The sequence below is a fragment of the Phoenix dactylifera genome, chromosome 6, assembly GCF_009389715.1.
Source record: "Phoenix dactylifera cultivar Barhee BC4 chromosome 6, palm_55x_up_171113_PBpolish2nd_filt_p, whole genome shotgun sequence".
Taxonomy (NCBI): domain Eukaryota; kingdom Viridiplantae; phylum Streptophyta; class Magnoliopsida; order Arecales; family Arecaceae; genus Phoenix; species Phoenix dactylifera.
In genome coordinates, this window is record NC_052397.1 from 4,578,855 (window position 1) to 4,604,777 (window position 25,923).

The following is a 25,923-nucleotide window of genomic DNA, read 5'->3' on the forward strand; positions in this document are numbered from 1 at the left end:
CCTCGTGATAAAATTCAAATAATACACTCATTTATTCCTCCGCTTATTTCTCTAACCAAAAGCTATAAAAAGTAACTTACTCTATGGAATAGACTATTCCATGTACAGCAGATCTATAACACTCCAAAAGTTATCCCCTCTACCGAATGCAGTCTAAAACATTTTAAAGGCCATTATCTCAATTCTTTTTGGGGAACCAGCATCCAAGAGAACTATAACAATGGTCTATCTCAGCCAAAATGCAATGATGAAAAAGAACCGAAATATCCCATCCTGAGATCGATCTGATGTTATACTAATTGAGGTATGAGATAGCGACTCACATAGTAAAACCTAGACTTGATAAACATTACATTATAATGTTTAGTAGTTAAAAAAAATAATGCATAAGATGGCTAAAGAAAGAGTAGAATTTCAGCTGATATATTAGTATCCTATTAGCTATTAAGTCAAGTACTGTTAATTTAGATGGCCAAAAACCTAAAGACCGACATTTCCTAGAACAATGCGAACTGAAAACTTCCTAAGCGTGACAAAGCCCTGTGTGCAAATTTAGTTTCATTAGATACAGAAAGAAGCTTAGAGCCGTTTTCCTTTGCTGACAGGAAGAAACCAAATGCCTGGTCACACAACACAACCTTGTGTTGCTTATCACACTGTACAAACTACCAAAGTGGATCTAATTTTGTACATTCTTGCCTGGCCTAATGATTTCAATCACAATGAAAGAAATTTAGCTCATCAAAATAATAAGGTCTACCACAGCATGTCCCCTTGCCACTCTCTTTGTCAGTGGAATGTCGTTGCCAGTTGAAATAGCAACACCTTTGGTTGTGATTGCTAAAACTTATATCAATCCTGTTTTCCTCATCAGGCTTAAAAAGCACATATTGAATAAAAACAAGAAAGAAGCTAAACGGTAGTCGTGACTTGGATCCTTTTGCTACCTTCTTGGGCTCTGGAGACAGCTGGGGAAAAGAAGGGGTCCCCTTCCTGGCTTTTGGGAGAGAAGAAATAGTTTGCTCTGTTTGCCTTAGAGGGAGTTGTTGCAGGGAAAACAGCCACAGGAGGTGTGGCAGGAGAAACGAGAGCTGGGCTGTGACTTCATCTTCTTTGCTTGCCCGGAGGCTCTTTGTAACTGCTGCGAGTGCTGCAGCTGGGCTGCTGCTCTCCATGCCTCAGCTCTCCTATGAACAATTGCCATTCTTTTCATCAGGTTCTCTTCCAAAGTAGATCTCATCTTCTGTATCTTCACCTACAGACATAAACAAACAATTAGTACTCCAGGATACGTAGGATCCAACTGTACAGTGTATCAATGAGAAATCATTGGTGTCTGTGGACCACCCAGTATAAAAGAAAAGGCAAGATTGGTTACCATCACTTTGCCATATTCCTAGCGCAACGAGGTCGACAATCTTTTTCTTTTTTTTTTTTTTTCTTTCCATTCTACCATGGGCATCTGTCATATGAACATGCCTACCATTACAGACATATTATTTGATTTTATTCACCAGCTTGATACACTACACTGAGCCACACCATGGAGGAAGGAAAGCACAAGACTTGCTAGTAGTTGGATCCAGAAAGCAATACATGACTTCAGTGGATAGGGGGGGAAATCTGAAGCAGAGGTTTATGCTGTTCTTAAGGAAAGTAAAGGCAACAGGAGACTGAGTCCTGCCAGAGAAGCATATGTGATATTCTCATACCAAGACCCTTCCCATGGATTAGTATCACCAAAAAAACCTCATTGATTTTTGGAGAACAACAATTCAAATATAATGTTTTATTAAAAGGGGATAGTATTAATCTGAAGGAAACTGGAGAGAGTTTTAATAACTACATGCGAGCTGGAGGGAAATGGAGGCAAAAGCAAACAAGGGGACAAGGGGGAGAGAGCATAGAGAGAGAGGTAGGGGCTCGAGGAAGATAAAAAAACCAACATGGTTTCCAGCTCTCAAAAATAATTCAAAGCTACAGGCAGACATCCATCCTGTACTTTCACTATTCAAATAGAACGGCATGGAGATTTATGTCCTTGTAGAATAGACAAAACAACACCTATTTTGTCCAATTCCATATTCAAATTTCATCCTGGGAGGAAAGGTCCATGATCAAATGTAAAGAAACCGCTGGCTTATTAGTCACTAATAATTCGGTGACACTAAGCATACTTCAAAAGTATTTTAGTCGCTAAGCAAATAATATAAAATGTTGAAGTTGATGAGATTTGCCACGCTCCGAACCTGCCACCTGAAGAGCTATACTCTATGGAATGTGCGGCCGTGTCCGTCAAACCGGGTGGTAGATTTGGAGCGTGACAAGATTTGTCTCTATGCATTAATAATTATTTTAAGTCAAAAGATAGTCTCTATGCAAAGAGGGAAACTTTAAATTGTTAGAACTCTAATCTAAGTCAGTTGGAGATTTAGTCATTAAAAGAATGACAGATTTCCATCATGTTACCTCCAACTTTCTAGACTCTGCTTCTGCTTTAGCACGCTGAAGGTTTACCCAGGCCTGAATTTTTGCTTCTTCTCTCTGGTATCTGGAATCAGGCAAGGAAAATAGGATTTGAAAACAAGAAGAATACAATGTTGCATTCTAAAACTTGATTTTTTTGAATTTTGTCTCAGCAATCTACCTGAAGCAGCTCTTGTTCTTTTCCTCCTCTTCCCATGTCGAAGCTCTGGATTCAGCAATGCTCTTCCTACCATCATTTATATCACAATGCCTTAAGCTCCTTGACACCTCCTCTTCCTCCTCTTCTCTCGAGCTCCAAGTTGCAACCATGGAATCATACTGAGCACTGAGCTCGAGCTTTGCAAAGTGGCAGTCCTTGAGCTCAGAGATACTAATGATGGTGTCACAAGGCACCAGAGGGCCAGACCTGTTAGCTGGAGTGTTGTGTCTTGCTGGTGAGTAGCTCTTAATAGGAGTTTGGCATCTCGATGTGGTCGAGCTACCTGGAGGAGTCATCTCGGTTCCAGCATCTCTCCGACGAACCTCAGGAACTACTTCAGTCGCCACATCCTTCATGGTTTCACAGAAAAGAAAGCTTTCTTTAGTGGGCTCCGAGTACCGAAAATTGGGGAAGATCGGTTCCACGTTGTCCGTAAACTTATCTGCAATGGAATTTTGCAGAAGGTTACAAAAACCATGGGGGATCAAAGGATCAACTGAGCAAAAATAAAAAAATTTAAGTAAAACAAACAACTTGAGATAGCTATAGAAGCTTTCAGCATTTTGTCCTACAACCAACTCTATGAGAAAAGATGGTGCAAATAATGGTAAAGAGGTGAGATGACATAGTTGTACAAAATTCGCAGCACATTTTCATTAATCCCATTAGCAAAGAAGAATATGAAAAGTCAGCGATGAGAGAGGTGGAAAAGGGGGAAATTAAGAACAAGGATTCCATTCTTTATAAGAAATCATGTAGAACTAAATACAAAGTTTAGAGCTCCATTGGCCAAAAAGAAAAAATATATATATATGCAATTAAGTAAAGCTAAGAGTTGGAAAAGCAAAGTTTATTGGTATCGACCTTTCAAAAGCACATCGGATGAGGCTCCATGGAAAGCTACATTTGGATCCAGAGGCATCACTGTCCCATAAATGTTTGAGACAGGGGCACTCGGGGCCTTCTCCTCGCTAAGCCTCGCCTTCCCAGAAAAGGCATCACCTTTCTGCAGAAAGACATCATTTTGCCTGGAAACTCTTGATGGTTCTGATGGCTTTAACTCATGGGCAGGCGATTCATGGCAGGAGCTATTGATCAACCACTTCTCTGCATCATCCCACTTGGAAGGAATGCTTTTCCTGGAGAGGTAACCAGGACTAAAGCTGAAGACTGGCCTCCCAGGAGTGGAAGGAGTCTCCAATCTTCTCTGCCCCACTGAGCTCACCCCCTCTCTCCTCCTCTGAGCTGAGACCTCAAGGAAGCCTCTGCAATCACTGCCGCTCTTGGAAGTCACTGGGAAGGCCTTCACAAATTCTGAGGTCTCCTTAAGGTTGAGCTTGCAGAGAGGATCAGAGAAGGTGTCTGCAAAAGGATTCTCTTTGCTGGTACAGTAAAAGCTCGAGTCACCTTCAAGAGAATCCTGAGAAATTTTTTTTTAAGAGAATCAATTAGCTAGTTCCTTTAGAACAAGCTGAAGAGAGAAAAGGTGAGACCTTTACCGTCTTGTTAGATGGGAAAACGGATGAAGCTTGCAGGTATGTTCTGGTCTTGAGGTCCATGGGGGAGAGGATAGAGGTGACTACTGATTTAGGGCTGGAGGAATCTCTGGTTTCTTCACCTGCCTTCCTGAGTTGAATCATGCTTTCAGGTAAAAGCTTAGTTCCTTCCTACCTCCCTCCCCCTGTCTTTTCCCCTGGGAAAATGCCAGGCTTTGAACAGTAACAGCTGCTTCTGAATTGTGAGCCAGGTGGTCGAAGGCATTGAGAAAGCACCTTTAAAAGTGTAGTGGAAATGGATTGCTTCTGTGGAGCTGACAGAACTATAGAAGCAGCAGCGAGGTGAACAAGAGCTTAGATCAAAGAGGGAACCTTTGGGAGGTACGGGCACACGAGGCGTTTTCCATAATATAATCATGCAAGCGATGAGAGAAGGGTAGTAATCAATATCACTCTGCACAGATATAGAAAAGAGTAATGTAATGTGAACTCACGTAACGAACATGGTTCCTGTGACCCGGTCTTTTGGATCAGTGCTTTGGAGTTTGCCCTGTGAGTTGACACGAAGACGAAGTGGTTTCCAATATTGTTTATCGAAGGAAGCAACTTTATTTAATCCACTAAATCCTCTCAAAGTCCATGAGTGAGATGTTCAATGTGCTCGCAAGGTCCAGGATGGCAGTGGCCGGGACTGTCTGCTAAGTTTTCCCCTTTCGACTTAGGATGTGACAACCGAAGCCAGATATAACGTCCTTTCTGAATTGGAGTTTATCTAGTTACAGGGAGCCTGCTTCCATATTTCACCGTATAATGGTGTAGAGAGTCTAACCAATGAGCTATCGCTTTCGATTTCTTTTTTTCACGCTAAAACAGACATTTCCTACACCACGAATATGAATAAATCCAATAAAATCGAAATACAAAAAGTTCTGAAGTGCTCCAGGTATCTCCCTCTTCCCAACCCATAGGATGCCTCCTGAGTGGCTCGCTACATATGTCGCCACTCAGTCGACCGTCCCATTAGCCTCACGATATATATGCATAGTCTGAAATATAACATCCTCCCTCACTATCATCCAAACATTGCGGAGCTGGGGATGAGCACCTCCATGACTACTCGGGTCCCTGCGGATCCAGCTAATCACCGTGGCCGAATCACTCTCCAGAAAAATAGAACCCGTCCGAAGCACCCGCCGTGCATAGGACAGGCTCATTCAAGCCGCCCCCAGCTCTGTCCTCGAAATCAGAGTATCAATAATTCGAGCTATCACTTCCATTCCCGCCACACAAAAATTAATTATAAGTGAGGCATTATGCAATTTTTGCATATCTAAGTGAGGCGTCTCTTTTATGGTTCCTGAGCGTAATGAGATTATTGGAAATCTAGGAAGTCACAATCATAGCCAGTAACACAACATGAACTCAAGTGCGGTCTTTTAACTTATTTGTGCACCAGTAAAAAAGATATTGTATGAACAGTTGAGCGTTGGACTGCAGTTTCCTCCCGGGAAGAAATATAGAGTACGGTGGAGCTTTGTCCCAAAAAAAATCAAAAAATAGCAAGTACGGGTTCTCTGCGGCTCATGGTTTGCATCAAAAAAAAAAAAAAAAAAAACTATGCAGTATGCAGCATGACCACCGTCACAAAATAAATGGCTATCAAACAACACAACTTTATATGTTATACATGATACATTGCTATTGATGACCATCTATCTTCTGATGGCTATCACAACACTTTATGGTTCAAACTACACAATGCAAAGGACTCTAGTCCCTCCATACCATCTAAATCTACGATTGGTATTGGAAGAGGGGTAGATTGTGCTGGAATTTAGGTTGTGCGTACGAAGCAACGCTATAGTTCATGGCAATAAGCTATGCTGTCTATAAGGTAGGGACAATCTAAAAACTCATTTGATTTGTGAAAAAAAAAAATGGAATATTTTTCCAAAGAACTTAATTCCTAAGAATGTGATGCTTGGAAAAATAATTTTGACATATTTGATTGACTATTTTAGAGTGGCTTATGTTTGGTTGAAAATTTACTTTTTAAAAAACATTATGTGAAATATCTATTATGCTCTTAATAAAGAAAAAAAATTATTATTCAGAGATTTTGATAGCGTAAAAATAATTTTGAAAAAAAAATATCCTAATTTTCAACTAGTAGAAAAATAGCTTTCTCATATTCTTTATGAATTTTTTTTTCATGAAACATAGAAATCATCAACTCCCCCCCCCCCCCCCCCCCAACACGCACTCAAGCACGCGTCCACACACACACACAACGGACCAAATGAGTCCCAAGATACAAATGACTCCTTTGGAAAGCCCAATAGGCTCAAGATGTGTGCGGCATCTTCCACCAGAATAGTATTTGTTTAGAATATGAATATTACTAAAATCAAATTCCAAAATCCATCATTCATCAAATTCAACACAATTCTTAAGCTAAATACCTGCAATGAGGCCAAATATAGCATCAACATGCAATAACAACTCATGGAGGATTAGCCTTCTCATCAACATGAATATTACAACAGGGAGGCAAGTACATTTTACACTACAAAAAAGCAGAAGGCATCAAAGCTATTCATACAAAAATTACAGCCAAATGTCATAGATATTCATATCAACCTATGAAGGGCTCACCCAGTACTTCCACATTTACAGGCTTTTTGCATTCGGGACAGGGTTGAATGAATTTAAGCTGCTGCTGGTTGGCCAACCAAGCAACAGGCCCAAAATAGATATGTGCATTAGCATGCATTGAATTCGATGAGTCCAGTGAGATATGGATAAGATGACTCTTGCACCGATCAATCCTTTACATCTGTAACACCTTCAGAAGAAATCTGGAATCGTGCTTCAGCTTCAGCCAAACATGGTGAACTTATTACTTTACAAATGCGCTCCTCTCCCCTTCCTTTGCGAAGAGAAAGCCTGGCATATATGACAAAACAACAAAGAACTAAGGAACACACAAGATAGAAGGTACAAGGGAGAAAGATCATGAATTCATCTCAGTAAAGGACCTTGTTGTAGAAGCATGTGCCATGATGTTCCCACCAATAGGTTTGATTTGCGGCCCAGCAAAGAAAGCAGAACCATCTACTTGAGCAACAACTTGATTGGTAATAACTACCGCAACACCAAACTACATCCAGAAATAAAATTAATGCAAATGAACATCCAGAAATAAAATAAGTTGCTCCTGCAAGTGAGTCCATTTAATATACTAGGGCTGATGATACATTCTGCCTTGATATCTAACCTTATTGTTAATTTTGAGATTACACAATTCTCTACCTACCACTTAGTTTGCTTGAGCCTTGAATTGGAAAAATGATCCCCCTCCCACCACAAACCCCCCTGGGGGCCAAAAAAAAAGGAAAAACCGGAAAAAAAAACTTATGACTATTACCTCGTCTGCCATCTTCTGAAGGCTCCTCAGAAACTTTGCCAGATGCATTTGTCTCGCTGACAGCTCTCCCCTTCCAGAAAAATCTGTTCTGTAAAGAGCTGTAGCACTGTCCACTATCATAAGAGCAAACCTATGAAGCATAAGTCCAAATTAGTAATATCCAAAAATATTTTAGATGCTATGTTTTAGGTCAGATAAATGGAACAACTTTTCAAGGTTGAAATGATAGGATAAGAATCTTATAAGAATCTTCGAACTATTCAGAAGGCAAATATGATAGGATAAATTGATAAACCAGTAGCTAGCTAATATGGAGCTAATAATATATATATATATATATATATATATATATATATATATATATTACATAAAAATTAATTTTCTCAATCTAGATGACTCAAAGATGACTGTATTCCTGCAATTTATAATTCACAAACCAATTCATGAACAGCAGAAACAATGTTTGTATGTGATATAATAATTATATAAAAAAAAATCGATTATATCACATGCGGGCTAGCAATTAGAAATTCCTTATGGTTATTGTTGCCAGATGGTCTTAGGAGTCATCTAAAGCATTGACATAATCTGAATAAATATAGTATCCAGCATATTACCTCTGCAATCTTAATCTTTATCGACAGCTATTGGCTGCTATCTGCACAACCACTTCACTTCTCAAAATCCTCCAGTGAAATAAGTGGCTTGGAACCAAGCAATTTGGATGCGATGACTATCTTACAACTTAACTGTTCAACCATATAAACTGTTCATTCTACAATGCAGAGTAAGCACATGATGGGTATGTTCAATTAAATATTCTGGAACAGTCTTTACCTTTTTATTTCAATAATAGTTGATTAGCTATGTATTCCCTTCAGAAAAATATGTGATGGTTTCTAAATACTAGATAACATATTTGATGACATACTGAGCTATTTATTGTCGAAAAAATTGATGAATGGAAGAAAGAGGGGAAAATGTGCAAATGGCATCTAACATTTGAAAGTACATCAAAAAGGGAAGCAATATCATGGGTGTTTAATGAAAAAGGAAACTCTACAAGCATATCAAGTGAAATAGATTTACAAATTAGTACTGAATGTTTGAACCTTAATTATTAAAGCTGTATGTGAAGGCGATATAAAGGAATGCAAGCGTGAAGGCAATATATAAGTAGGTAACAGAACAATTGAGTAGACCAGGAGATGGACTTGCCTGGTCTCCACCATCATGGAAGCTGCTTCCAGCAAAAGCCTTGATTGATGATCAGTATTATATGCTCTAGCGTAAGCTACATTCTCTAGAACATCAGCACCATTCAATCCAAACCTGCAAATGTTGGCCATATACTCATGTTAATAATCCAATATCAACAACTGACTATATTACTCCAATAACATCAACAATACCTATCTGCAATCTGCAGGAGTCTTTGTGGCCTGAAGGTGCCCTCTGCATCAATATACATTGCCTTCCCTTCACCACCACCTTGATCCAATGGAAGCTGAAATATAAAATTGACAATATTAGAACATATATTCTCAGACAAATACAGACACACACACACACACAGAGAATGATTAAAACACCAGTTTGGAAAAATAGCATCTAAAGAACAAAAGGAAAAAAATTCATGGATCCAAGTTTTAAGAAGCTCTCTCATCCATGTCTTTAACCATGGCTCATACACATGGACTCTTAAATCTTAATACATTTTGATTAGGTTATTGAGTCTAACATTACATATCTTAATTAGATACCAGCACACAAACTAAGATAAATTAGAGTTAGCATGGAAAATGAATGAGTACTTTAAAAATAATATTTGAAGAGCACATATAACTGAAAGCATATTTAGCAAGGGAAGACCTCTTACCTGACAAGTGACACAAAGAGTGTGGCACAACTGGGTCTTTCCAGAGCGAAATTCACCATATATTTCAGTAATGGAGCCTGTTTCAATTCCTCCTGTTCACAGATGACTGTTTAAGTTTAAAAAAAAATACATAGTAGTATTTCTAACAATTTATCAACATCTTGAGCTACTCTTTCCCATAGAAGAACTCTAGAATTTATCACTAATAAAAATTACCCTCCAAGATCTTATCGAGCTCTCTTGAGCCAGATGTGATTTGAATGATTTCAAGCCTTTGCGCATGAAGCTGGCTAGCACTGGTAAAGCCCAAGGGAACCAGCTTTGAAGCTGTCAAAACACGACCCACAATTATTTCATTTTTATTGATGATGTAACTCATCTGTAAGACAAAATCATGCAATTAAAAAACAATAACATGGAAGAGAATGATGGTATACCTGCTTCAATGATTTTGTCAACTTTTGCCTCACTAATCCCTTTAATTTGCAAGAGATCTTTCCTTGGTGAATATGCAACAGATTCCACAGTACACAGGCCAGCATCCTTCAGCTTTTTTACATCAAGGGCAGCTATCCCAGATGCCTAGTTAATACATAATGATAAGATGAATAAATATAGCCACCAATAGGGGCCAAAATACAAAACAATGACCAATTTTCAATCATCAGGAACAATCTTCATATGGCATGAACATTTGGAATGAGTGAGACTGCAAACACCACAATCAACATCACAAACAAATGCAGCTTGAGACTTTTCCATTCCAGATCCTCAGGATAAGATTGATCTATGGCTATGTTATTCCTAGAATCCTGATATATGAATGGTCCATATGAGGCAAGACAGGTTTCTCCTATTGTTTCCAGAACATGAGGATTACAAGAAGACTACTCAGATGGGTAGAAGATGGACTCATGAAGCATACCTGCAGCAGGACAGGAATGGGGGTTATCCTATTCTTACAATGTAAAACAATAATAGAATTACACTGTAATAGAAGAATTCTAGTACCATGTATCTAGCATCAAAATTTAAATGGCTTTTATCTTTGCAGGAAGAACTTGGGCTTTGATATCTATTTAAGCTAGTGTAACCTCTGATACATCATATAATATTTCTTAATGCTAACCAGATTATGACATTGTTTGATGCCTAAAAAATAGTATGTTTAATTGCATAATAACAGAAAATATTTGCGTTAGCTGAAATAAGGGTGAGCCTGGTGCAAAGATAAGGTTGCTCTATTGTAATCTAGATGTCATGAATTCCAAACACGGAAACTGCCTCTCCGCAAACTGGGGTAAGGCTACATGCATCTAACCCTCTCTAGACCCTGCAATGGTAGGAGTCCTGTGCACAAGGCTACCCTTTTTATTTGCATTGGCTGAAATATTCAGTATGGTTACTAAATAACTTGGTCATAGATTTACTGAAGATGATATTTCTATGTCGGTTATAGGAACAGCTTAATGTAAGGCGATTTATGTACATATATACTGTCTTTGATTATAAGTAGCCCCCATACCAGCAGCCGTTACAAAAGGTTAGAGAAGTAACCATGTAACTGAACTTGCTGAGTGCCCTATAAATGCAGAACCTGTCGCCAAAATGACCGTCTGCAAAGTTGCAGATCAAGGCTAAATTAACAATGATAGAGTTGCATGATTTAGGTATTGTTGTGGGATGGGGTTCTGAACTTTAGTCCCACATCGGCTAATCAGCGGAAAGGTCTGTGCCTTATAATGAGGAGGCCTAAAAAACCTTTCCTCACGAGGCGCCTTTTGAAGGGCAAAACCGTGAGGGTAGGGGCAGTACCTCTGCGGACCCCCGCGCCGTACGGTCCAGGGGCAGTACCTCCGCGGCCCCCCTGGCGTGCCGTCGGCAATCCCAGAGCGGACAATACCTCGGGAGGGACGCAATCGCTTTCCCTGCTCGGCTGGTGTGCGGGCTGTTGCCGGGGTGAAACCCCGTAACAGATGGCACTAGAGGAAGGGACCCGGCCGCACACAGACCTTCCCGCTGGGGGGGCTGTGTTGTGGGATAGGGTTCCGAACTTTAGTCCCACATCGGCTAATCAGCGGAAAGATCTGTGCCTTATAATGAGGAGGCCTAAAAAACCTTTCCTCACGAGGCGCCTTTTGAAGGGTAAAACCGTGAGGGTAGAGGCAGTACTGCTGTGTTGTGGGATGGGGTTCCGAACTTTAGTCCCACATCGGCTAATCAGCGGAAAGGTCTGTGCCTTATAATGAGGAGGCCTAAAACCTTTCCTCACGAGGCGCCTTTTGAAGGGCAAAACCGTGAGGGTAGGGGCAGTACCTCCGCGGCCCCCCTGGCGTGCCATCGGCAATCCCAGAGCGGACAATACCTCGGAAGGGACGCAGTCGCTTTCCCTGCTCGGCCGGTGTGCGGGCTGTTGCCGGGGTGAAACCCCGCAACAGATGGCGCTAGAAGGAGGGCCCCGGCCGCGCACAGACCTTCCCGCTGGGGGGGCTGTGTTGTGGGATGGGGTTCCAAACTTTAGTCCCACATCGGCTAATCAGCGGAAAGGTCTGTGCCTTATAATGAGGAGGCCTAAAACATTTCCTCACGAGGCGCCTTTTGAAGGGCAAAACCGTGAGAGTAGGGGCAGTACCTCCGCGGACTCCCGCGCCGTACGGTCCAGGGACAGTACCTCCGCGGCCCCCCTGGTGTGCCGTTGGCAATCCCAGAGCGGATAATACCTCGGGAGGGATGCAGTCGCTTTCTCTGCTCGACCGGTGTGCGGGTTGTTGCCGGGGTGAAGCCCCGCAACAGATATTATTATTAGTCTCTTGCAATCGACAAAATGCTATGCTACACTTTGAATTACGTTACCAGCTACATATGCAACCAAATAACAGCATATAACTGCAGTTGCTGCAATCCAAACAACAATCCCTGCTACATAGAGCTCGTTGCAAACCGAACGAGCCCTAAATGCATAGCTATTCTACTGTGCGTTTCTTTTTTCGAAATGAATATGAACTTTTCCTGATGCATACCATATCAGAATACTCGGAATTTGGCATGCCAAACAATCAGAAGAGCTTGAGAAATGGGCACATGTCCAAGTCATATTGCTCAATTCAAATTTGAAAAACAGGATCAACCAAGCGAAATCTTTAAATTTTGCAGAAACTTAAGATGAAGTCCAGAAAACATCAGAGGATAACAAAAATTGAGAAGGCAGGTGGGACGGGTCAGGAATATGTGTAAATATAGAAAGATATTGCAATTATCAGGAATAATAGACAGCATTTTTACATTAAAAAATAACAAAATACGGTACAGTTACTGCTTAAAATTCACAAATAAACGGAGACGGTTCAATAATTCAATGAAGCCTCTGATTATGCAACAATACAGTTGACCATAAAAAAATTCTTAAATGGTTAGACTAGTCCGAACCATATTCATAGATCAACAAATACTTGGAATAAGAAAACCGTATTTCAAGTTTAATAGCAACATCCCATGCAACTAGCAAGAATTTTTGACAAGCCATTTCAAGGTTACTGGTTGCCTCTTGGGCAGGCTAAAAGCCATTCTACGTGCAACAAATTAGGCCAACCCATTCATAGTTTCATACACAGCACAAAACAAGACAGGTGAAATGCGAAAAGACATTAAAGAAAAGAAACAGCCGTAATTATTTGTCCCAATGCAATTGATTGGTGCAAGAATTTTATGTATTCATCAAATCAAGAATGTAACGGTCGCACAAAAAGAGGAGTCCAGAAAATGGGGAAAGAAGACTATCGGGACAGAAAGAGAGAAACCCAAGGCAGCCATAAAGAATCGGATGAAACCCATCAAAACCCATCAAGATCCTTCGGTTTTTGAAACTCTTTGTTATAGCAGACTCGATATAAAAGATAACCATTATAATGAGCGGAAAGCTATAGCGAAATCATTTTCGCATTACCGTACTGTAAATAAGAGAAAAGATATGCATATAATCAAGATGCCTGCAGCAAATATAGACCAAAGCCCTGAGACATTCTCTTCACAAGATACGATTTTTCCGACGAAATAGAGGGAAAAGAACCCAACCCGGTCGCGAAAACGGATTATTCCCATTATCATGAGATGAATGGTGGGAAGTATGGCATATAAAGATTGAATCTTGATCCTATGGAAGGAAAATTTCGTTCAGAATAGAGTTAAAGAACTGATCAAGAGGCAAATTGGGAGATCCCCGTCCGCCTGCGAGCAGCGACGGAGATCAAAATCTAAGAAAGGTGCAATCTTGATAGGATCTGGCAGCATTGGAGTAGAAATCTAGGGTTTTGTTGTGGAAACCAGGGTTTTAGTGAAAGGACGGATGGGTTCTTGAGGAGAGATACCTGGAGCTGTTCGACTGGGAAGGGACCGTGCTGCATGTCTTCCATCTCCTGCTGTTGCTCCGCCATTTTCTGGTGTCTCTGCTGCTGCGCCGCCATGGCTGCGGACAGATCAAGAAGGGAGAGGAGAGAGAAGCAGGAGGAGGGAGAACAGGGATTCGAACAATTTTAGGGCGCTAAAATCCCACACCCAGCCTGATCTACGAAATGAGCAGTCAAACGTGGGTGAATTATATAGATAAGGCTTCTCGCGGAAGCTACAGCCATTTGGCCCATTTCTATTTTTTTGCTGGGCATTCGGCCCATTTCTATTTTTTTTGGTGGGTATTTGGCCCATTTCTTCAAACTTCCCAAACATAATATCCCAGCTTTTTTCCCTCCAATACGTTCCATAGAGGCATAGACTCATTTTATGGTGAGGAGGATACTATTTGTTACGGGGGGTTCCCCGAATTTAGTCCCACATCGGCCGTGTAGCGGAAAGGTCTGTGCCATATAATGGGGGGCTCAATCACCCTTCTCTTAGGAGGCGCCTTTTGTGGGGCAAAACCGTGAGGCGCCGTGAGGAGGGCTCCGGGTACACTCGACCCCCGAATCGGACCCAAAGCGAACAATACCTTCTGGGGGACACTCTCTCCTCTGCTGCTCGGCTGGTGTGTGGGCTCTGCTGGTGACGGGGTGCAAATCCCGCATCAGATGGCGCTAGAGGAAGGGCCTCGGCCCTCCGCCTATCCAGCAAGGAGCCGACCCGGGCACAGGACCTCCCCGCTGGGGGGGCTGTGTTACGGGGGGTTCCCCGAATTTAGTCCCACATCGGCCGTGTAGCGGGAAGGTTTGTGCCATATAATGGGGGGCTCAATCACCCTTCCCTTAGGAGGCGCCTTTTTGTGGGGCAAAACCGTGAGGAGGGCTCCGGGTATGCTCGACCCTCGAATCGGACCCAAAGCGGACAATACCTTCTGGGGGACACTCTCTCTTCTGCTGCTCGGCTGGTGTGTGGGCTCTGCTGGTGACAGGGTGCAAATCCCGCATCACTATTGTTATCAGATTAGCAGGAAACAAAATATGCCACTTTTTATTCTTTTGATTTGGATCTGCATGGATGGTAACGAATTAGGTCAAGACCATACAGTTGCAAATAGATCGGATGAGTCTAGGGCATGCTTGATCCTAATTCAACTTGAATTCAATCCTGATTTTTTTTTGACTCGGATCCAACTCATTGGCTAAACTGGTTGGGTCAGATCAGACTTATGAAAAAAATTTAGACTTAGTAGGTCATCGCATTGCGTCAAAGTCAAGTACGCTTTGTACACAATCCAAAATGCTCAAGTTTTAGTTGGGATCATTTTGAGTCAAGTTTGTAATTCAAACGGGCATTTAACTATTCTTTTTACAACTAAATATATAAAAATTATGATTAAACATAAAATAATATAATATTAAAAATACTAACTTAAAACGGATTTTTTTTTAAGTGCAAGTCAAATTAGGTTGGCTCAAGCCAAAAAATTACAACCCGATTTTTAAAAACAAGTCCAATATTTGACCCCTACTCAATCCATGGGTCTTCAAAAATGAATTTAGTCGGGTTTAACGAGGTCAAGTTGCAAATTGACTCGGCCTATTTGTAGCTCTATATGTCAAGTCCCTATACATTTGGATCTAGTTTGATCCAACATGCTAGTAGGTCCAAAACATCTAGCCTGAAGTCGAATTAGGGTCAAGCCAGCCAATTTGGACCTACCTCATTTTTATCGCATGATGGACAAATTAAGCCATTATTTAAAAGGTTTAGGATTTAAGATTTAAGGATCAAGGTTCGTTTTCATTGCATATCCCACCCTTCTCAATCTTTATTTTGTTATCTAAGATACGAGTCATTTGATCAACCAATCCAATGGCTCAAGTAATTTGTTTTTGGAATTATATTATGTTAGTTTCTATTTATATTTCCATGCTCCAATAAGTTGAGGAGCCTCGACCCAAACTCATATTGGGGGTAGTTTACCCACGACTCAAGTGGCCAAAATTTAACCATCTCAAGATTGAGTTTGAGTTGCATTTGGACGAGTAGGTCCAGGTCAAGTTTGAATTATGATTGCACTAAGCCCATGATAAATTAAGAGTGGATGGTGTAGTGTGCAAAGAAATATAGATTTGATCAATCCCGGTTGGATTTCTAATAGATAGAAAGGTGATGCTAAAATAAGTTATGTGCATGACATGGTCCTTTCTCTCTCACATTTTCCTTCCTTTTTTTTTTGTTTTTGATCTGATTTGTCTTCCCTTTCTTCACTATGGTTTAGTAATATAAATTTATAGTGCAACATGATAAGCTTACCTATACATTTATATATTGATATTATCTTATAACTTAGGTATAGTTCAATTATCGAGGATACTAACTAATTGGGTTGGTGAAGTTTATACTCAGATTTAATCCCTTTCCATCTTGAATTTGGCTGAGCTTTCTCCCATTTTACTTTAAAAAAAGAAAAAAAAAATCAATGTTCCAATCCTTGCTCAAGCATCATTGGTTCATTGAATTTAATAACAATAAAGCCTAGTGGGCTTTCTAACATGAGACCACTCACTAAATCAAAAATTTAATAGTATAAAAAATATTTTAGCAAGGTGTTTCCCTATTTTTATTGAATGAGATGGAAGAGGAGAACAACTCTATGGTTGGGTTGGAAAATTATGTAGGTGTGCCATCAATTACCACCGGGACAAAAGAGAAGGTGTTGGGTTTGAATGCCTTGAGCTTCCAGGATTTTGATTATTAGAATATTGCAAATTTAAGGATAATGAAGAGGAGCCCAAAAATGCTGAAAAAAAACATAGATTCTTTTCAAACAATGGCTAAAAGAAAGTTTTCAACTATTTACAATATCTGTTTCGAAGTTCTCTCTCCATGTTCTGCTGCCTCTAAAGATGCTTGGGTTATCATCTTCACTATAAGTCCCAACCGGTGATCACCACAATTCAATTTTTTTTCCAGTTACGAGCTTTAATTTTAAATTTGAAAACATCCCCCCTACTTTTCGTTAATCACCTATATTCACTTGAATCATGGTGATATATGAATCAATTTCAAACCTTTGTAACTTAGAACTCCGTATAGCTTAGTTTTTGATGGTAATTCTATTTGGACTACTTTATTAGTTAGTTTTTTCTATATCAATGCTCCTTTTTCAGAGTCCTTTTCCACCTATTCTAGTTGGTACAATACTTTTTTTTAAACTACTAACCATCGGTATACTTTTGTTAACATTACTTGTCAGCCAATTTTATTAATATTACTCATCAATATCCCCTAATATGCCACGTGACATTTAAATGTATGATTAAAATATATTATAAATATATAGTATTTACAATTATATACATACAATTTTTGAAAAAAAAGGGAGAGGAGGACTCATCAATTTTTTTAATGAAAAAAGAGTGGAAGTCCAACTAAAAATAAAGTTACATGTCTGTAAAATCTAATTTAGGTTGGTTGCTTTTGTATTAGAAATTTTATGAACTCAGCTAGTTGACATCCTTATACATTACTTTAAATATCTAATATAAAAATACTTTCTTATAAAAAGAAAATCATTGCCATCATTTTTTTTTTCATGTTATTACAACTATGCATGCTTTTCTGCCGTATGAACATGAGGAATAGAAATTTTTAGCAAAGAAAAAAAAATAAGGAATAGGAATTGCACTCGTTCACCAAGATGGCGAGATCCATGTTATTTTTCATATTGACATAAACACCCTCAATTAGCATTCCAATCCAATCGGACTCCTCGCTTGCTTTGCCTCTCCAAGTAGCAGCCCAGCTTTTTATCGCGCGGCGGATCGAAGAAAACCCTTCCGCCGCCCCTCTTTCTCTCTCTGCCTCCCTCGCCCGATCTCTAGGATTCGCGCTTCTAATCCTTTCTTCCGAAATGTTCCTCACCAGGTAAGCCCTCCTTCACTCGAAATCGTACCCATCTCTTTGGTAAAACTTCGGATGATTTCCGATCAAACTACTGATCTCTTTTTTTAATTTTTGATTCAAGGACTGAGTACGACCGAGGGGTCAACACTTTCTCCCCGGAGGGAAGGTTATTCCAGGTCGAGTACGCCATCGAGGCTATCAAGGTAGCACATTTCCCCCTTCTTTTGGTTCTCTGGGTGAAATTTTCCTGGAAAATTTCAGTATTCGTACGTTGTTTTCTTTACTCTTTGTCAGTTGGGCTCGACGGCGATTGGGTTGAAGACGAAGGAGGGCGTGGTGCTCGCGGTCGAGAAGCGGGTGACTTCCCCCCTGCTGGTAGCCGCCCTCTCTCTCTTCAAAGTTCCTTGTTCTAGTTGCAAATTTTGAATCTTTATTGACTTAACTGTTTCGTGGTGCTAATTTGAATTTCCTGTGTGCGAACAATTTATCATGACCTGCACTTGTCAGCCAGTTTAGTGTTGTTTGCCCTTTTTTTATATTTTAATTTGGAATCCGCATCTAGCACAAACGGCCTCAGTTCTATTGCTAAAAGTCAAGGTCTATTAGTTTTTCCGTTCATTTTTTAGTTTGCTGTGTGGTATTCAAGAAAGATGCAACTTGTTTTCCGATTGAGATAGAGGCATGAGACTACTAGTTTTTCTAGGTTGTCCAAATATTGCCTTTTCTTACAACAAAAAATATAGAATTTTGCACCTCTTCGTTTTTCCTCTTGAAACTGATGTCTTGTAAGGCAAAGTTTTATGGTTATACCGCACCATAATGAGAGAGGAAAATAAAGGAGCAGAATTTGGGCCTTGTTTGTAAATCAAATGTCCAAACAAAAGGATGGGGAGGCTATCATTGATGTCAATTAGTGAGCATTTGACCTTAACTAATAGAAACAGCGGCATGGTCCTGAAAAGAAGCCAAAATTTACATGCATGACCTTTTGGCATGTTATGTATGTTATCTCTGGAAGTTTAGATCATGGTTTAGGTTCTTGTAAATCATGGTATCTTTTAAATGCCCCTTATCTCATCTGTATAATCTAAATGTCCCTTATTTCTTATAGAGGCTTTTCCATTATAATCTGGTTACATACTCATTTTACTTAAATTGATACTGTTTCTTGCATCATAAGCTTGGAGAAGAGTCACGTGTATAGGCTGTTACAGAGATAAATGTGTTCAAGAGAGTTCCTTTCCTTTTTTTTGCCCTTTGAAAAAGCCAGAGAACTTCACAAAATGGAACTATGAGATTGTTGAAAAGAATAGGAGTGAAAATAGTCTTTTTTTCTTCCAAAAATGGCATGTTAAGTCCTTGAAATTCTCACTCCAGTGGACCATATTTCGTTAGGTATATCCATATGTATTATTAGGTGGATAAGCATAGAGATACAGGTATTAAATAGATATATTTGTTTCATATATGTTCTGGACAGTTACAGATGCAAATATGGATCAAATATCAATGATTTAGAAGAAAAATGGCTGTGGATGTCAATCAGAAATTACTTTGACAACAAAATGGATTTTTGGTCAAAAGTTTGACAAGGACAACTAGCAGGAAATCATATAATCATAAAAGATGAGAACAATATAGGAGTTGGAATTTAATTATTTGACTACATTTTCGCATATATGCTTGATGAAAATGTGAGTGAAATTATAAAATCTTGACGAATAGATGTTTCCAGAGAAGGAGAGTAACTAGTGCCATGGATGCAGAATTAGATAATTAATGGCCCTCTCCCTAGTCATCATGAATGTGCGCTAATCCATGCTAATATTACACAAGCTTCTGTTCTCTCATTTAATAAACTAGGTTTATTTTTCCACTAATGTGTTAAGTATTGAGATATCTGAATCCTTAAAAAAAAACTTAGTATCTAGATATCCTAATCCTGAAAAGAACTTGGATACTATATCTTTTCTGCTTTTGAGAATTCTTTTCTTTTTTTTGTCTTTGTATCAAACTCAATATGCGAATCCGATCGGATAAATATTTTATATCTGAAATGAACCCTATCTGAATCCCCCCCTCCCCCTCCCCCTCCCCCCTCTTCCAAAACAAAAGAATTTGAAATACATCAATTTGTAGTTCAGGTCCCCATTCTCACATGGTAAGGCTCTTGAATGTGTTCTACTCTCTTATTTAGAGATCCCACCTGCTTCGTATAGCTTCGCTTATGTAGTTTGAACACAACACAAAAGTCTCAATTGAGAGAGTTATGTAGCTGATGTGGAGCTGTGTTGTTGCTTCACGCTTTTGAGCCTAACAAGCAAGCAACTATCGTGTCTAAGATTTTTTTATTTTTTATTTTTTTCTTTTTACTTCCATTTATTGTATTTTCCAAATATGATGCTTTCGCTAAGATCAATGATGAACTTAAGGAGGCTACTAAACTGGTCTCAGTTTTACTTCCTTCATGTTCCCTTTCCCTCTTTTCTACCTGCTTGCTCCCTTCCTCCTCTCCCTACTCATGGCTTGGGTCGCCTTTTCTTGCTCATAGCTTGATTAGCCAAGTTCTTTTCACTAAAGTGTCACCGGCTTTGTTAAGAAAGATAGTTGTCTCCTATGCTCTCCCACCCCAAAGCTATAAAGCATATAACAAAAATAATTTGATACAATGCTACAAATTACCCATTTTTTCATGCTTATATTCATAGGCGGGAGCTGCAGGACAAAATCAACTTTTCCCTTCTTCACTATGTTACTGGTGCATATTCTTAAAACAAGATGGAGCAACAAAACTATCTTGTATTTAGTTATACAAAAGGATCGAGGTAATAAAGTTTATAGAAAGTATATCTTTGTGGCACCATTAACCATAAGTTTTGGCATTAGATATTAGTAGCAACATTAAGAAGCTCGATTCCTTCATGCTTAAATAATCAAAACTTTAGTTAGAGCATCCCGGCTTGGCCCTTGTTAACTATCCTCCCCCCCCAATTCATCAGTTTGAGCAGATCATGCTCTTTCAATGGTACAAATTATCTAGGTTATGTTTAACTATATCATGTTTTTCATTTATTTATAATCATTAATTGTCAGAACTAGAAGGTGCTTGGGAATTTATGTCTTCTTTTAAAATCACATTATACTACCATTTATTGGACTACAACATCACCTATCCTTGCTCACAGATTTGGCAGTTTTCAGCTTTTTTTTACTCATCGATATTTGCATGTGATATATTTTGGCTTGTTATTTTTTGGACCTGCTTGAGTGGTTGGCTGACCCAACAAGTAGTTACTATGAACATCTCTGACAACTGTATCCTTATTGATATCTTAGAAAGTAATGTTTATCTTAAAGTATATCAGATTAATTTTGGGCCTTCTTCCAGGTTATGATCTTATAATAACTAGATCAGTGCAATTATATTTAACATAGATGCCCTTTATAGTGTATTTAATGCAGTCTTGTACACTATTCTTTCTCAACATCCTTGTTGTAACTGTCATTCATTTTCACTTGAATATCCATAAAATATCTTAAACCTTATTCCTTTTGTTTGTTATTTTCTTGACAAACTCAATGGAAACTCTCTCTTTTAAGTTATTTAAGAATAAAAGCTTTGTTTTTTCCAATTGTAAGTTTATTCTAACAAAATTACTACACGCAGTCTTCTACAAATTTGTAACTAATTTTATTTTGGATTCCTGTAAACCACTAGAGACATCTAATTTGCAAACACAGCATTAGGTACGCAACATCTTTTGCTCAAATATTCTTTTTTTTTGGGTACCAGCTGCATTTTCTAACAAACTCAGTTCCCATTGTTTAGGCTGCGACCACATCTTTTTGTTGTCTTAGCTTTCAACATTGTGTTTTGGATTTATTGCAGTCTATTTTTGCAGGAGCCAAGTAGTGTGGAGAAAATTATGGAGATTGATGAACACATCGGTTGTGCAATGAGTGGGTTGATTGCTGATGCACGGACTCTTGTTGAGCATGCACGTGTTGAAAGTCAGGTACTCCGTACTCTTAGGTTCTATATGTGTCTCCTAAGTAGCATAGCTATTTTAGCAAGCACTAACTACTAACTTCAAATTCTTTGTTCACCAGAATCACAGGTTTTCTTATGGTGAACCAATGTCTGTTGAGTCAACTACACAAGCTCTCTGTGATCTTGCTCTTCGATTTGGTGAAGGAGATGAAGAATCCATGGTTAGCATTGCTAAACCTTTTACATCCAATATGTTTCTTTGGTAAAATAAGGTATTTCTTGGAGTTCAATTGTTAGCTGGAGTTTCTTGAAGTCCGCACATACTTGTCATGAGTCCCTCTCTCACGCATGGCACAAAAAAAAAAGAGATGATAAGTATTTTACATGCCTGCTTATCTTCTAGGTATAATAGCAAGCTTATGCTCTACCTGCATTCACCTTTTTTAGGAATGTGGCAACAGTTTGTGAAGAGTTGATGTCAAGTAAATAGTTTTTAAAACTTGGTGACTTTCTACCTTATTAATGGTACAAAGCCTCCCAGTTAAGACTAAAATGAAGGTTACTTTAAGCTGCTGAAAATCAATACACATATGGCAAAGATTTAGCTCTAGACTTTTCTTTCTTCAACATTAGTTGCCAGTAGTTTATTGTGGTTGATTTGCACTTTTTAGGTGTAATGTCAAATGGCAAACTTTTTAGTGTTACCATGAGAAAGAATTCTAACAATTGGATTTTGTTGTCCAGTCACGACCTTTTGGGGTGTCTCTTCTGATTGCAGGCCATGATGAAAATGGGCCCAGCCTGTAAGTACCCACTACTTTTAGCGTCATATTACTATTTTTCGCAACTCTTTGACGAGTCAACTCTCATGTCCAATATTTCTTTACTGTTTTTTGCCAGTGGAAGTCCACTATATATTTACTGGTCTTTTTGAATTATTTATCCAGGCTGCTTATTTAATGGCTATGAATTATCATAATTAACGACTATCGGAACAAACTTTACTTTTGTCTTTAAATCCTTACCAAACAGTTGTCATTTATTTTGAAGCTTTGCTGGTAATATATGGCCAAATTTTTGGTATTCATGTGAACAATAATCAAATTGTTCTTGCAATCTGCTGATCTAACCTAGTCCACAAAAAGAGCTGCAGGCAGGTTACTGAACCTCAACTTTGTTTCAATGGTCGGTCATGGTCTTTCTTTCTTGGATATCTGGAAGATTGCTAATGATAGCTCCTTCCGAGGGTCTCACGTTTACAGTGAGGGGAACCACCAGAAGAATGACTGGCTGGTTATTGTCTGAATCAAGGGAATGGTGATTGGGGTGATTCTTTTCCCTTTCAGTTGTTGGTGTTGACTCATGGTGATGAGCTTCATTGTATTTATCCTAGACATTTATAGTGGATTTAATGCCCAAGTAATTGTCAGTGGACGTGAAAGACCACATCTCTGGGTGGCAGTTCCCTTGTATGATTTTTTTCTTTACTCTGTAGCAAATTCATGGGAATCGTGCCTAATGGCCACCTCTTCAGTCAATGATTTCATCTACGAGTCTTTACTGCATCTAACATTTTATTTATTTTTCCTTCAGTGTTAAGGTCATCATATCTGGGTTAATATTTGTCAATCCAAAATGCAGGTTAACTTCTTTATTTTTAGGAATAGTGCATTATGAGACTTTGATAGTTGAACAATAATGTGTACAGCTACCACACAGACCCATCTGGCACGTTTTGGCAATGCAATGCAAAAGCAATAGGTTCAGGTTCAGAAGGAGCTGACAGCTCTCTTCAGGAGCAATACAACAAGGTCAGCAAGCCAGTTGTCCAGTTTTTAGAATTTTGATGATTGCTTGGCTGCAGTATAGAAAGATATGGCAGAAATAAATTTATTAGTGTTTCAGGGCTTCCGATTAAACTGAATTAGATATGTAATGTACTGTTTTCAGTCTACTAATTTCAGTGGTAGATAGATTTTGATGGTACTAGCTGTTGGTGCAGGACTTGACCCTTCAAGAGGCTGAAACAATAGCTCTTTCTATTTTGAAGCAAGTGATGGAGGAGAAGGTAGAACAGCTCCGTTTTTCTTTTCTTTTTCTTTTCTTTTCTTTTCTTTTTTTTTCAGTTTTCCCTTCTTTTATGTGTATGGGAATTTTTGTTTTGGCTTCATACATTGGCATGCAATGAACTGTATCAATTCCCTTATTACAAGCGCCCAACTTGATAGGATCAGGATTCTTTCGGGTAGTTGATTGTTTGTCTTTCCCTAATTATAGTTATAATTATTTAAACAGATTTGATAATATCTTGCTGATGATAACTTATGTTTTGTCCAGGTGACTCCAAACAATGTTGACATTGCCAAGGTTGCTCCAACTTATCATCTGTACTCCCCTTCTGAGGTCGAGGCTGTCATTGCTCGCCTATAAATTATCCATATATCTTCTTGTTATTTGTTTGCCTTCCACCATAATCATGCCCTTGTTACCAACATTTTTATCTGGAGAACGTTTCTAATGGTGATGGTGGTGGTGGTAGACTGGGAAGAGGAACTAGTCTCGTTCAACAGAAGGATTTTCTTTTGTTGTACATTAGCATGTAGTGTTTGACATGGTAAAGATTTATACTGCCAATGTCTGGTTCTCTTTTGTTAGTCATGTGTCAGTAGCATTGACTATTCTGTTACAAATAAATCCCTTCATTGATACTTTGGTTATATGCTGCCACATAATGTTTTGCGCCAACTGGGAGGTCAGAGATCCTTGAAAATTAGTCCTGAGCAAGAGGCTTTTGCCTGTTATCACAAAAGCAAGTTTTACAGAAACACTAGTTTTACAATTACATGTTGAGAAATCTGACAGATAAAACACCTTCAATGTTCGCTGAGGATTATGACTTGAAAAGTTGAATGGTTTAGCTGATAATTCGAAGATGGTAGTGTTCTTATCTTCTGCAGAAGGCAATATGTGATGGCCAACCCAGTCCTTGTCTCATTGGCGAAAGACAGGTAGCTGGTGGGGCTGGTGGCGTTGAGGCTTTTCTCTATCGGCACAGAGTTTCCGTTGTCCTCGGCGATGAGGGCAGGTGCTCGCATGGCCGGTATCAATCATAGGTGAGAAAATGCTACATGCTTATGGTGATTTTACCATGTACATTCTTGGTTGAGCAATGTACATTAGAAAAGACCTCAGCAATAAAATTATGAGGCCTGTGCCTGAGCCAGTGGCCAATCCTTCGTCCAGGGGCTGCCATCCATTGGTGGGGGATAAACTTAGGGTTTTTGCAGGACCATCCCTATACTTTTCTGAAATTGCATGACAGTTCCTTTTTTTCTCTGATTACTATATTTTTAAGAAATATGCAATGCTGTTCCTGGGTTTATTACAAAGCTGACAGAATATTTCGTTAGCAATAAATCTAATTCCGGGAACACCTTTTGGTTTGATTGGAACAGCATTGTAAGTAAACCGGCTTAAACCAATGTATGTGGTTAGGGTTGACCCTTTCTCTCTTGGTGAGAATAGCCGAGAAAACTCACTCCCTTTCTCTCTTCTTCCCCTTGACTCTTCTTCACTGAACTCCAAAACGCCCTTCAAATTTCTAGAATCCCAAGCTTTTGCTATCAACATTATTCTAGGAATCTCTGCGTAAAAGATGAGGATTACCAAAGAAACAGTAGAAACTATACAAAAGAGATGGAAATAAGTCAATAAATCTAAAACAACTATGAGAGACTTTTCATAGCAGCAACCATATAAAATGTTTTTAAAAAGAGAGAAATAAACCAGTATCAAGGAAACATGATCTAATCCTCACCTTTAATATAAAAACCTTTTTTTTTTAAAATCGTTAACTATAAATGCTTGAAACCATGGAAAGATTGGGATTTCCTTATAAAGTTTGGTGAAGAAGAAGAGAGAAGGGAAAGGAGAGAAAAATGGAATCCTCATTTGGATCAAACAATAACTAGTTATTCTACAACATTGTTCAATTAAGACCAAGGACAACTTAGATAATTCAATTAAAACCGGCTGATTATGTTGTAACTGAGTTTAACCCAAGGAGTACCATGGATATTTTCTAAAAAGTGTAATGACCATTCTGCAATTATTGAAAATAAAAACCCTAAAAGTTGCCTATCCAGC

At 39.1% G+C, this 25,923-nt stretch overlaps 3 protein-coding genes across 3 annotated transcripts; 1 reads left to right on the forward strand and 2 right to left on the reverse strand.

Annotated features, from left to right (window-relative positions):
• Positions 1-800: 800 nt before the first annotated feature.
• LOC103702583 lies at positions 801-4,440 on the reverse strand. The gene is made up of 5 exons (XM_008785077.4): positions 4,186-4,440; positions 3,551-4,106; positions 2,648-3,128; positions 2,470-2,551; positions 801-1,255 (listed from the first exon to the last, which is right to left on the reverse strand). The coding sequence occupies exons 1-5, from the start codon at positions 4,324-4,326 to the stop codon at positions 1,034-1,036; spliced, it is 1,482 nt and encodes a 493-aa protein (XP_008783299.2). The 5' UTR covers positions 4,327-4,440; the 3' UTR covers positions 801-1,033.
• Positions 4,441-6,662: 2,222 nt separating this feature from the next.
• On the reverse strand, positions 6,663-14,039 carry LOC103702594 (DNA repair protein RAD51 homolog). Its single transcript, XM_008785088.2, has 9 exons — positions 13,853-14,039; positions 9,926-10,070; positions 9,705-9,815; positions 9,489-9,580; positions 9,022-9,116; positions 8,828-8,941; positions 7,610-7,739; positions 7,221-7,342; positions 6,663-7,128 (listed from the first exon to the last, which is right to left on the reverse strand). The coding sequence occupies exons 1-9, from the start codon at positions 13,946-13,948 to the stop codon at positions 7,005-7,007; spliced, it is 1,029 nt and encodes a 342-aa protein (XP_008783310.1). The 5' UTR covers positions 13,949-14,039; the 3' UTR covers positions 6,663-7,004.
• A 3,595-nt stretch (positions 14,040-17,634) lies between these two features.
• LOC103702605 (proteasome subunit alpha type-5) lies at positions 17,635-24,494 on the forward strand. Its single transcript, XM_039127198.1, has 9 exons — positions 17,635-17,807; positions 17,908-17,989; positions 18,081-18,161; positions 21,689-21,802; positions 21,897-21,998; positions 22,522-22,580; positions 23,486-23,588; positions 23,780-23,845; positions 24,115-24,494. Exons 1-9 carry the CDS (start codon positions 17,794-17,796, stop codon positions 24,205-24,207), a joined length of 714 nt encoding a protein of 237 aa, XP_038983126.1. The 5' UTR covers positions 17,635-17,793; the 3' UTR covers positions 24,208-24,494.
• The last annotated feature ends 1,429 nt before the right edge of the window (positions 24,495-25,923 follow it).

Coding starts and splice junctions, on each gene's coding strand:
- LOC103702594 (XM_008785088.2), bottom strand. CDS start 13,948: ATGGCGGCGCAGCAGCAGAGACACCAGAAAATGGCGGAGCAACAGCAG. Junction 9,816..9,925: donor TGACAAAATCATTGAAGCAG/GTATACCATCAT, acceptor GTGTTTTGACAG/CTTCAAAGCTGGTTCCCTTG. Junction 7,129..7,220: donor GCACATGCTTCTACAACAAG/GTCCTTTACTGA, acceptor CATATATGCCAG/GCTTTCTCTTCGCAAAGGAA.
- LOC103702605 (XM_039127198.1), top strand. Junction 18,162..21,688: donor GGGTGACTTCCCCCCTGCTG/GTAGCCGCCCTC, acceptor CTATTTTTGCAG/GAGCCAAGTAGTGTGGAGAA. Junction 21,803..21,896: donor ATGCACGTGTTGAAAGTCAG/GTACTCCGTACT, acceptor TTTGTTCACCAG/AATCACAGGTTTTCTTATGG.
- LOC103702583 (XM_008785077.4), bottom strand. CDS start 4,326: ATGATTCAACTCAGGAAGGCAGGTGAAGAAACCAGAGATTCCTCCAGC. Junction 3,129..3,550: donor ATCCGATGTGCTTTTGAAAG/GTCGATACCAAT, acceptor ATTCCATTGCAG/ATAAGTTTACGGACAACGTG. Junction 1,256..2,469: donor CAGAGTCTAGAAAGTTGGAG/GTAACATGATGG, acceptor TTATGTCTGTAG/GTGAAGATACAGAAGATGAG.